This window comes from Musca autumnalis, unplaced genomic scaffold, assembly GCF_047663935.1.
Source record: "Musca autumnalis isolate F117 unplaced genomic scaffold, ASM4766393v1 scaffold_5, whole genome shotgun sequence".
In the NCBI taxonomy this organism is placed as follows: domain Eukaryota; kingdom Metazoa; phylum Arthropoda; class Insecta; order Diptera; family Muscidae; genus Musca; species Musca autumnalis.
In genome coordinates this window covers 100,963,089-100,975,614 of record NW_027412088.1, presented here as the reverse complement: position 1 = coordinate 100,975,614, position 12,526 = coordinate 100,963,089, and the positions used below count along the sequence as shown (strand labels likewise).

At 36.2% G+C, this 12,526-nt stretch overlaps 1 protein-coding gene across 4 annotated transcripts in view; it reads left to right on the top strand.

Annotated features, from left to right (window-relative positions):
• LOC141405769 (uncharacterized) overlaps positions 1-12,526 on the top strand; it is a 546,509-nt gene extending 533,983 nt beyond the window's left edge. For all 4 annotated transcript variants that reach the window (XM_073990459.1, XM_073990457.1, XM_073990455.1 and 1 more), the window contains exons 3-7: positions 980-1,230; positions 1,403-1,608; positions 8,174-8,404; positions 8,468-8,766; positions 11,871-12,526. In XM_073990459.1, the coding sequence (XP_073846560.1) occupies positions 980-1,230; positions 1,403-1,608; positions 8,174-8,404; positions 8,468-8,766; positions 11,871-12,133 (1,250 nt within the window). In that variant the 3' untranslated portion in view covers positions 12,134-12,526. The remainder of the gene's footprint in view (positions 1-979; positions 1,231-1,402; positions 1,609-8,173; positions 8,405-8,467; positions 8,767-11,870) is intronic.

Genomic DNA, 12,526 nt, shown 5'->3' with positions numbered 1-12,526 from the left:
AGATTGAATCGCGAAGGCAATAGATCGTAGAGAAATTGAAAAATCTATTAGAGAAATTTTCATTTTTCTTCCCTTAACTTGGAAAGTTAATCTTTACATTTTTACAATTTTTTGAGAAACATTTTGCTATACATTGAAATGTAGAAACTTCATGTCTTGTTTCTATCTCTTTCAAATTATGCAAGACTACTTCAACACTTCCCTATAGAATATACAAAATATATTCACACTCCAACTAAACATAAAATATTTTTTTCTGCCTCTTATTTTTCTTGTAATTTTCAACTGCTGTGGAATTCCTTGAAATTCATCATTTATTCATATATTTTATTGCAAAGAAAGAAAAAACAATCTTGGCAAAACTTTCGCACAATTAAATATAAGAAACAATTCTAATTTAAATGGATTACATCAATTTTTAAACATATTTCCGTGAAGTTAAATTTCAATGCGTTAATCACGCCAACAATGGCAGCTACATTACAGTTATATGTAGGTATGAACATATGAGGTAGCAACTTCCCACTTTTGTTCTTGTGGCATTCCGAGTTGAGTAGAGACATCACTTCACTCACCTTCCATTATTTCAAGACAGTTGAGAATTAAGATGAAGTTCATGTTTGTTGTTTAAGTCTTTTGTTTCTTTATGATAACAAAAGCACAACAACGCCATTGTTTGATCCCCCACCTCCCATATATAGCTACTTGGGCGCCCACACACAATACTCACTCAATGCCTGTGATAAATATGAAGGTTGTGTATGTGTTGTGTTGCTGTTGCAAGTTTCTTGCTTAAGTCTTTGGTTTTGTCGAAGACAAAAAGATGACAAATTTCTTGGAGGCGTTTTTCATTTTCCACACATAATAAGCTTTATACCAGCAAATCAACAGACATACATATTACATATGATGTTAATTTTTAAAAATAAATACTAATTTATTCATTAATACAATGATTTTTTCTCATTATTTATTCCAGGCACACACAAAGTTCATTGTAGTGAAGATTTAATGCGCGTTGAAATTGGCCTACCAGAACCCATACCGCCATCAGGCAGCAGTAGCGGTGCTGGCAGTGACAATGAAACACCACAAATCTACTTGGAAGGCCTCAAGGGCTATCCGGATGAACGCTGCCATCCCGAAATTAACGGTTCCCTAGCCATTTTCCGTTTATCGCTCACTGATTTCTATGAATGTGGTGTAACCCGTATGGTCAATCAATTAACGGTAAGTAATAGCCACTTTCCAAGTCGAAATCAATTGCAAGCTTAATGGCCTTACGCACACCCAACACATAATTCGATTATTACAACATTACATGCTTTTAATGATTCCCATATCGGCATGGGACTCTCATATTTCTTCATGTTTATCACTGTTTTTATCTGTTTGTTTGCAGGGCAAAAAAGTCTATTATCACAAAATCATAATTCAATCGTCGAATGGCAAAGAAATTGTTAGCGTTAAATGCATCACCAGTGGTCCGGTTTTCAATTTAATGATGAATGAAACTGCCCAAGAGCAACCACGTTTCGTTTTACAAGAGCAACAGCATCATGGCATTGTGAGGCGTGATGTTCTACCAGCTGGATTTCAAGAGCCAGAGTAAGTTGTTGTTTTTTTTTATTTTTGGTATAAATTTTCTTTTAAATCCCCAGGATATTGAGGATTCTGAAAGCTTTACTGTTTGCTATTGTTATTGGTGTTCATTGTTATTTTACTTAAAAACCAATAATAATTGAAAATGACGTCACGTTTTTGTTTTGTTAGTTAATTTTCTTGAGGGTAGGTGTCGAATGGCGTCCATAAAAACAAGTTTTCTGAAATATCCATATGTGGCAAAATTTAATTACTATTAATAATATTAACAAGTAAAGACGTATCAGTCGGTCTGGGCGACTGGAAAACACACTCATCGTATGCTATAAAAAAAAAAGCTTCCTATCGATTACTAATTCAAAAAAGTAATTCTACATCTATTGATTTCGAAAGATTTTTTCAATTATGTATGTACCATCACTTGGCCTTGCGCTCAGTCGGCGACAACTCACTCCGAAACATGGAGAGTACTGCCAAAGGCGTCACTTTAGTCTCCACAAAGAGTTAAAATCTATTGTTCAGGCTCAGGCCACCAACCAACCAAGTTCGGCGCCTTTTCCTCCTTTCAAGTTTGCTGACGAATAAAATGGATCCTCGCGATTGTTTATAGCTGTAACAAGCAAGCAATGTAAAAAGAGGCACATAACACAGGTGCCTGCTTTTGCAATCCCTAACAAGTAAGAACGGCTTTAAGTTCGTCCCGGCCGAACTTGTTATACCCTCCACCACGAGTAAAATGGAACAATTAGTTTCCTTTCGTTTATGAAGAAGACTAAACACCAAATTTCAGCATATTCGGTTCAAATACCGAAATTCGGGAGGTACCTTTCCATGGAACCTCGGGAGGTATCTATATCAAAACGTCGATCTATGCCTACAAATTTCTAGCGGAAAGTTTTTAGACTCAATGAAGACTAAATACCAAATTTCCGATATTTTGGTAAAACCTTCAAAATACCGAAAATCAAGAGGTACGCTTCTATGGGAGATATAGAAAGCCGCGGACCTATACTGATAATTTTCTTCGGGAATATTTAAAAACCTAGTTGAACACTAAATTGCAAATTTCAGTCTTTCGGGATATTGACGTTACAACCTTCAGAATTACGAAAATCGGGAGGTACCGTTCAATGGGGAGTGATATAAACTTGTATAACAAATTACAAAGCCCTATCTTAAAAATTGCGAACTGTATCTTTACCCTGATCAAGAATATATATACTTTAAAGGGTCTCCGATGAATATTTCGATATGTTACCAACGAATTACAAATTTAATTATACCCACCGTATAAAATTATATAATAATTTTAAATTTGAATTTAGGTAGTGATGGTTCAAAATTTGTCAAATATGCGGTTTAAGTTTTCAGGTTGCGCTATCCCAGCCACGTCAGATTCATGATAATTTTGTTGATGGTAGCGGGTTCAATAGTTGAATAGAAGGTTAGACTTGGTGGAAAGTGAACACCCATAAAAGTATGCCGTCTGCGGCTCACAGAGTTTTCGGTAATCAACACCAACCCTCGCTTAGATCTGCGCTCATTTGGCGTAAACACCACAGCCTTCACAATGAATTAAAGCCTATTGGTATGAACTGAAAAGGCCGCCCGTCCTTTCTTTCTTCCAAATTTTATAATGAATTCGCATAAAATGGATCCGTACGATTGTTTATTGCTACTTTACACGGTAGCTCTCGATCGATAGCTTCTGTTCCAATCCTTAAGGCCTGCGTACATAAGCTGCCTTGCCTGCTTACCTTGCTTACTTCTGATAAAAGAATAAAAAAGAAAAGGGCAACCCAGTTCAATATTTCCTCGGCCTTCTTTATTCTTTTATTTTTATTATGTCAAAAATGAAGCAGGAAAGCAAGGCAATCAGGCAGGGCAGCTTATGTACGCAGGCCTTTAATGATTACAGCATACTGAGGAAAGATGGCAACATAAGTAGAAGTGGGAACTAGCTTTCTTCTTGCACCAGTTTATTCAATACGGACCTATCACACGTAAGCCTGGCTCTAAACTCCTCCATATGGAACGTAAAGGGGTAGCAGTCGCATGAGAGATTGGCGTGGAAGAATTGCTTAACATATACATATGTAGATTTCGCTGATAAATAGCTGTACTCCAAGTTATAAGCACAACATTAGCTCGCTTTTGGAAGGTCATAACCATCTGGTCTTGGGGGACCAGATGCTCATCGTACATTGAGCATTCTGTCCTTGGAGTATAGTATAGTACTGAGACTGAGCAGATTGATAGCTCTACCAGAATTGGAGGACAGACAAATAACTTTACCTGGCAACCCGTCGTTTCTCCTCTGCGCACTTTACTGAACGATGCACTTTACTCAATCAGAGAACTGCCTGGCCTACATTTCCCAAAAGAGACGACAGCCTTAGTGATTCAGAATCAGGGAGCTGACACTGGAAATTAATATGTAGGTTGACGAGTAAAAGCGAAAAAAGTGGCTAAATCATCTGCAGAGTTGCAACATTGGATGCGGAATAAGTGAATATTGGGCAACGGTTAAGTCACTTTTGAACCCTGCGAGGAAGGAAAATATGACCTCAGTCACGTTTGGCGATGTTACGTCGACTGATCCGAAGAGAATACCATCTCCACTCAGAATTCACAAGAATTCAATCCGAACATGCCATGCGATAGGACAGACTTATCACAAGTCTTTGATACTGTCAAGCATTCCATACAGTTTGAAGACATCGAACAGACTACCCTCCGGCCAAGATTGAAAAGTTGAATAAACAATTAAATGTGAGGGCGGCAAACAGGAACAAGAAGTCAAAGCTCCGTAGAGGGAACGTAATGATAGCGCACAATCAATAGTGGTCCCAGAAAGTAACCACAACACAGGGACCGCTTTCTGGGATGTAGGAACAAGGTACTCAAGTCCCTAGCCGGCAGCTCTTGGGAAGAGGACAAGCAAACGTTGTTAACGCTATAGGTCGGTCCAGCAAACCAAAAGTCGGAATGCAATACATTCCGAGAGCAGTTTCCGAAAGAATTGTACCGATTTCTATTCGATTTTCGTAAGGGATTTTTCGTCCATTTCGTTCAGATTTCGTTCCGAATTTGAAGCGAAATGTGGGAAATAAAACCCTTCAAATTCCTAAGGATTTCAATCTGCTTTCGCTACCACATTTTGTTACGAGTTCATTACGATTTAGGACTTAGCATCCGAAATTTGTTCCGTTTTCGTTACGATTTCGGAAAGATTGGTTTGCTGGTAAGCTATGCGGTGCCAATGTGTTCCGCGAAAATGTGTGCAAAACAATGGAATAATATGCAAACCTGTCAAATCTCTGCATGAGAACTTTAACAGGGCACCTCAGCATGTCACCAGTGGACAATTTGCATAAGGAAACAAAGATTCTTCCAATTAGGCAAAATTATGACATGTTCTCGTTGCAGTATGTGCTCGTGTGTTACAGTGGGAGTTATACTAATCACCATATGAAGGATAGAAGGTCCTCCAACCAGTCATGTCAGGAGGTATTCCACGAGGATCTAGGGAGAGGTCCAAAATTATAAGACAGGACTCTTAGATCACCTATCTTATCAAGCAGGTTTAAATAACATTCAGACAGATGCAGTCGCAGATGCCTTATGCCAACTATCGTGTGAATCAGGTCTTCGGAGTACAACCCTCATTTACAGCAGTTTAAGAACATGAGATGCCACGACAAACCAGTGTAATGGGTGGCAGAAGCCCTGCCAAACCTTCTAAACTAACTCCAGTTGCTTGTGGTTACATACAAAACTATCAGCAACAACGGCGACCAACTAAAATGGCCGGAGGTCACGACAATTATTGAAAGGAGTTACTCTCTCAAACTTTAAACATGTTCGAAGATGGTTAATTTCGGACAGCTACTACGAGTATCTCCCACATGACTTACAAATCTTCATTTAAACTTGGTTTAAGATTGCTTGAAGATTATTGTATAATTTTTAACATAGAAAGTCCTTGTGATCATGTTTTTCGTAAGCAGGACCATATTTCCCAACATAATGACCGAAAACACTTTTGCAGTTTAATCAAGTTTAAGGTTGTATCTAGGATCGTATTGAAATATTATTAGCCGGTAGTCCTTGTGACAACAGTATATTTTTTCCAAGAGATGACAATACTGTCCGAGATATGAAATGACCACTCCTTTATACCTATGTAAAATAATTATATGTGCAAACTGATATTGTGATATTTATCGTCGAAAACAAAATATATTTCCAATATTATTTCTACATTGTAGTTAGTTCTTACGATTGCTTTTAAAATATCAAAGAAAATTGCGCACTTATTAATTTCATATTAGAGAAAAATAATTTATAAAAAAATTGTCATAGAAAATAATTATATGTGCAATAACGAAATTTTTTAAAAAATTAATAATAATGAACAAAATTGTTGTACATTTAACATGATATTGTATTGTCCTTGTGGATTAGGACTTGTTGTAGCCTTTGTCGCATAGAACAGACTAGGTTTCTTAAGGTGTTAGTGGTGATATACTCCCATTTCGCCAATAATGCACATTTCAATGCTTTCAGCTACGAGCACTCTTTTGACTTCGCGAAAACTTTGGCGGATAGTATGCCCCGAAGGTCTTCAATGGGTTTGTAGCCATGAGTTATAGCTGGCCACTCCAATAACCGTACATTTCGTGCCTTTAAAAACTCCTTTGTAGGTCCAACAGGGTGATTCGGTGCAATAGCCTGCTGGAAAGTCCGTACAGTTCTCCAGCAATATCTATTAAGTTGTTCTCTAACAACTCAACATATGTTTCGGCATTTATTTTTCTCGGAACAAAACTTAAATTAGGCTTTCGTCCAGCTATGAATGCAGCGCATACCATAAGAGATCCTCCTCGAAAACTTCCCAATTCTCAAATAAATTCTAACGGTATTAAATTTCAATTTTTTTCTACATTTTGCTTATGTCCTCTCACTTTTTGCTTAGTGGTAATACCTTAATTGGATTTAATTTGTAATCCCTTTAGTTGAGACATTCGATTTTAATTTACAAACCAATAAAAAAAAATTATATGAGAATTATAAAACATTCGCGTCTTTCACGTCATAAAGGGAATACTTAACATCGACGAAAGTCTACTTTATGTTTTGTTCCGACAAAAATGAGTGCCGAAACATAAATTTAGTTGTTAGAGAACAACTTAATAGATTTTTCTGGAGAACTGTACGGATAAAATTGGACTTTCCAGCAGGATATTGCCCCGAATCACCCTGTTGGACCTACAAAGGAGTTTTTAAAGGCACGAAATGTACGGTTATTGGAGTGGTCAGCTATAACTCATGGTCACAACCCCATTGAAGACCTTCGGGGCATACTATCCGCCAAAGTTTTCGCGAAGTCAAAGGAGTGCACGACGCTGAAATAATTGAAATGTGCATTATTGGCAGAATGGGAGTATATCACGACTAACACCTTAAGAAACCTAGTCGGTTCTATGAGACGAAGGCTACAACAAGTCCTAATCCGCAAGGACAATACAATATCATGTTAACTGTACAACAATTTTGTTCATTATTATGATTTTTTTAAAAATTTTCGTTATTGCACATATAATTATTTTCTATGACAAATTTTTTATAAATTATTTTTCTCCAATATGAAATTAATAAGAACGCAATTTTCTTTTATATTTTAAAAGCAATCGTAAGCACTAACTACAATGTAAAAATAATATTGGAAATATATTTTGTTTTCGATAATAAATATCACAATATTAGTTTGCACATATAATTATTTTACATAGGTACACTTCTCGCACCGAGCTGCAATTAAGTCCAGATTTTTACTACAATTGCGGTTTCTTGCGGTGTTCTTGTAATACTCGTATAATAAGCATTATTTGTTTTATTTGTGTAGAGTGTGTTAACTTGATCTGCCAGTGGAATTGTTAGGCCCGCTGTAAGCAGTATCCTTAATGTTTTTAAATATTCTAATAACTTGCAACTTCCTTTTGTCATTGTTCCTTAAATATCCTGCCTCCCTTAAAAGGAAATAATAAAAATTCTATTGAAATTTCCAATCTAAATTTTAATCACATCGCATAAGAAAACAACTTTATGAGGTTAATCGCTTTAAGGGAAGCTAAAGCCAACCAACTACAACGCATGCTTGGTTGTATCATTAAATTTTATAACCATCATTATGGTGGCCACCATCATACATTTATGGTTGGCCCAGCAGAGGATAGAAGCGCTAATAATACAGACCATGACTAGGGAATAATTATTGTCAACAGGTTGCTGTAATTTACGCAGTCATCAGAGACGACAACCAGGCGACGCCTATTATTTGCCTCATCATAATGTATATGATAATTATGGTGGCCACAATGGAATTGATTTCTGCGTTGTTTTTTTTTACATCTTCTGCATTGAAGAGCCACTTAGCGTATAGAGACGGCTGTAGGCTATTTGTTTTTAATGCATCACACAAATAACCATCAGCCAAACAACTGAAAATCTGTAATTAAATGTTGACTGATTTGCTTGTTTTTGTTGTTGTTTATTTCTCATTTTGCAGAGACTTGGAAATCACCACTTCACTAACTGAAAGAGCCCCCGAGCCACGTCTGGCCATTGGTGTTAGTCAAAATGGCAAAAGAGTAACGGGTGATTTGACCGTGACCCCCGGTACACCATTAACAATGGAAATTAGTTTGGATCGTGATTCAGCACCAGTTTATGGTTTGGGTGTAAATTATTTGGAGGTTACGGACACCAGACTTTTGTCGGAAACCATTATTTTCAAGGGGTAAGAGAAGCCAGATTATTGAGAGGAGACTTATTAAATGTATAACTTTATTTTTTTTTCTAGCTGCACTGTTGATCCCTATCTGTTTGAGAACTTCAATACCATTGATGGCGACACATTGAGTGCTAAATTTAAGGCTTTCAAATTCCCAGACTCTTCGTATGTTCAATTCCGTGCCACAGTTAATGTGTGTCTGGACAAATGTTTGGGTACCCAGTGTTCAAATGGTCAAATAGGTTATGGCCGCAGAAGACGTGACACCTCGGATGCCATGATGTCACCCTTCCAGGACACCAACAAAGTCTATGAAATCTCTTTGGCCATGTTCATTAAAATTAATGATATTGAAGGTGTTAATAGAAGTAAGTAAAAACTGTAAAGTATATTTTAAGGTAATGTTCTGGTAATGGATGTGCCTTAAGAATTACATCGATTCTTGGGTTCCTTATCTTAGTACTACAAATATTGTCTCGTTTAGAGCCATTGATCTGACGGGACTAGCAAATGAGCGGGAGGAGCTTCGTCGAGACAACTCCAGTGACCCTAGAGTCAGCGAGATTACTCTGAAAGTTAAGAGATTGGTTTATGAGCACTAGCGGAATATGTGGGTAGATCATCAGAAGTGTTGCAACATTGAAAGCGAAATCCAAGAGCCTCTGATGGCCTTAAAACAAATTTCTTTAAAAATGCACGAGCCTTTGATGATCTTAAAAATCCACAAGCCTTGATAATCTTAAAAATCCACGAGTCTTTGATGATCTAAAAAATATTTCTTTGAAAGATCCACGACAACAACACGACAATTCACAAGCCTCTGATTGCCTTAAAAATATATCTTTGAAACAATTACGAGCCTCTAAAGGCCTTAGAAAATATTTCTTTAACAATTCACAAGCCTCCGATTAAAAGTATTTCTTTAAAAATTCATGAGCATCTGATGGCCTTAAAAAAATATTTCTTTAAAAATCCACGAGCCTCTGATGGCTTTAAAAATATGTCTTTAAAAATCCACGAGCCTCTGATGGCTTTAAAAATATGTCTTTAAAAATCCACGAGCCTCTGATGGCTTTAAAAATATGTCTTTAAAAATCCACGAGCCTCTGATGGCTTTAAAAATATGTCTTTAAAAATCCACGAGCCTCTGATGGCTTTAAAAATATGTCTTTAAAAATCCACGAGCCTCTGATGGCTTTAAAAATATGTCTTTAAAAATCCACGAGCCTCTGATGGCTTTAAAAATATGTCTTTAAAAATCCACGAGCCTCTGATGGCTTTAAAAATATGTCTTTAAAAATCCACGAGCCTCTGATGGCTTTAAAAATATGTCTTTAAAAATCCACGAGCCTCTGATGGCTTTAAAAATATGTCTTTAAAAATCCACGAGCCTCTGATGGCTTTAAAAATATGTCTTTAAAAATCCACGAGCCTCTGATGGCTTTAAAAATATGTCTTTAAAAATCCACGAGCCTCTGATGGCTTTAAAAATATGTCTTTAAAAATCCACGAGCCTCTGATGGCTTTAAAAATATGTCTTTAAAAATCCACGAGCCTCTGATGGCTTTAAAAATATGTCTTTAAAAATCCACGAGCCTCTGATGGCTTTAAAAATATGTCTTTAAAAATCCACGAGCCTCTGATGGCTTTAAAAATATGTCTTTAAAAATCCACGAGCCTCTGATGGCTTTAAAAATATGTCTTTAAAAATCCACGAGCCTCAGATGGCTTTAAAAATATGTCTTAAAAATCCACGAGCCTCAGATGGCTTTAAAAATATGTCTTTAAAAATCCACGAGCCTCGGATGGCTTTAAAAATATGTCTTTAAAAATCCACGAGCCTCAGATGGCTTTAAAAATATGTCTTTAAAAATCCACGAGCCTCTGATGGCTTTAAAAATATGTCTTTAAAAATCCACGAGCCTCTGATGGCTTTAAAAATATGTCTTTAAAAATCCACGAGCCTCTGATGGCTTTAAAAATATGTCTTTAAAAATCCACGAGCCTCTGATGGCTTTAAAAATATGTCTTTAAAAATCCACGAGCCTCTGATGGCTTTAAAAATATGTCTTTAAAAATCCACGAGCCTCTGATGGCTTTAAAAATATGTCTTTAAAAATCCACGAGCCTCTGATGGCTTTAAAAATATGTCTTTAAAAATCCACGAGCCTCTGATGGCTTTAAAAATATGTCTTTAAAATTCCACGAGCCTCTGATGGCTTTAAAAATATGTCTTTAAAAATCCACGAGCCTCTGATGGCTTTAAAAATATGTCTTTAAAAATCCACGAGCCTCTGATGGCTTTAAAAATATGTCTTTAAAAATCCACGAGCCTCTGATGGCTTTAAAAATATGTCTTTAAAAATCCACGAGCCTCTGATGGCTTTAAAAATATGTCTTTAAAAATCCACGAGCCTCTGATGGCTTTAAAAATATGTCTTTAAAAATCCACGAGGCTCTGATGGCTTTAAAAATATGTCTTTAAAAATCCACGAGCCTCTGATGGCTTTAAAAATATGTCTTTAAAAATCCACGAGCCTCTGATGGCTTTAAAAATATGTCTTTAAAAATCCACGAGCCTCTGATGGCTTTAAAAATATGTCTTTAAAAATCCACGAGCCTCTGATGGCTTTAAAAATATGTCTTTAAAAATCCACGAGCCTCTGATGGCTTTAAAAATATGTCTTTAAAAATCCACGAGCCTCTGATGGCTTTAAAAATATGTCTTTAAAAATCCACGAGCCTATGATGGCTTTAAAAATATGTCTTTAAAAATCCACGAGCCTCTGATGGCTTTAAAAATATGTCTTTAAAAATCCACGAGCCTCTGATGGCTTTAAAAATATGTCTTTAAAAATCCACGAGCCTCTGATGGCTTTAAAAATATGTCTTTAAAAATCCACGAGCCTCTGATGGCTTTAAAAATATGTCTTTAAAAATCCACGAGCCTCTGATGGCTTTAAAAATATGTCTTTAAAAATCCACGAGCCTCTGATGGCTTTAAAAATATGTCTTTAAAAATCCACGAGCCTCTGATGGCTTTAAAAATATGTCTTTAAAAATCCGCAAGCCTCTGATGGCTTTAAAAACATGTCTTTAAGAATCCACGAGCCTCTGATGGCTTTAAAAATATGTCTTTAAAAATCCACGAGCCTCTGATGGCTTTAAAAATATGTCTTTAAAAATCCACGAGCCTCTGATGGCTTTAAAAATATGTCTTTAAAAATCCACGAGCCTCTGATGGCTTTAAAAAATATTTCTTTAAAAATCCACGAGCCTCTGGTGGGAAGAAATGAGAAAAGATGAGAAGAAAGGCTAGAAGGCTAGTATAAATCGGGGTGCACTCATTAATATGTCATATCTCCCTTGTAAAGCAAAACATCGACCATCTTCCAAAAAAATTTAATATATTCACATATAACTGTACTACTCTCAAAGACATTAATTAAAAAATATTTCCATTTTTTTGCAGATGAAGTCTTGCGCTTGGAGGAAAAACTTCGTGAACTAAAGTTGGCCAATCAACGCTTGGCACGTAACAGTCGTGGTCATTTCAATGAACCATTGGTGAAAACCTACGAACAACTGCCGCTATCGGTGCCCGCTTTTGTCACTGATGAAAAGGAATTGGAACAGGCACGGAATGCTGGTCAAACCGCTGCCCCAGCAGTAGTACCAAGTGTGATATTCCTCTTCTTTTCCACATTTGTAGCAATGCTGTGTAAATTTTTGTAAATATTTAAAGAACCCCAAACGAGCAAAACGTGGACAACAATGGAATTGTAAAGTTATTCCCAATACCCCCAAAAGAACATTCCCGCGGTCTTAATTTAACAAAATTATTAAAAAATAATTTGTTCCAAACTTAATATTTTTGTTAAATTGACACAACCACAACTAAATACACACACAAGCTTGTAATAACAAAAACTGTAAATCTTTTATAATAGAATATCGAATATAAACACGAAAAGCTTATTTTTAATTATATGATAAAAAGTATAATAATAATATTTTTTTAATAATTATTGCTTTAAACAAAAGAGAGAAAAAACATCAAATTGAAAAACTTCTAATCATTTTGAAAACAATAACTGCTTAATATGTAACTGCCATTTAAAACAAAAA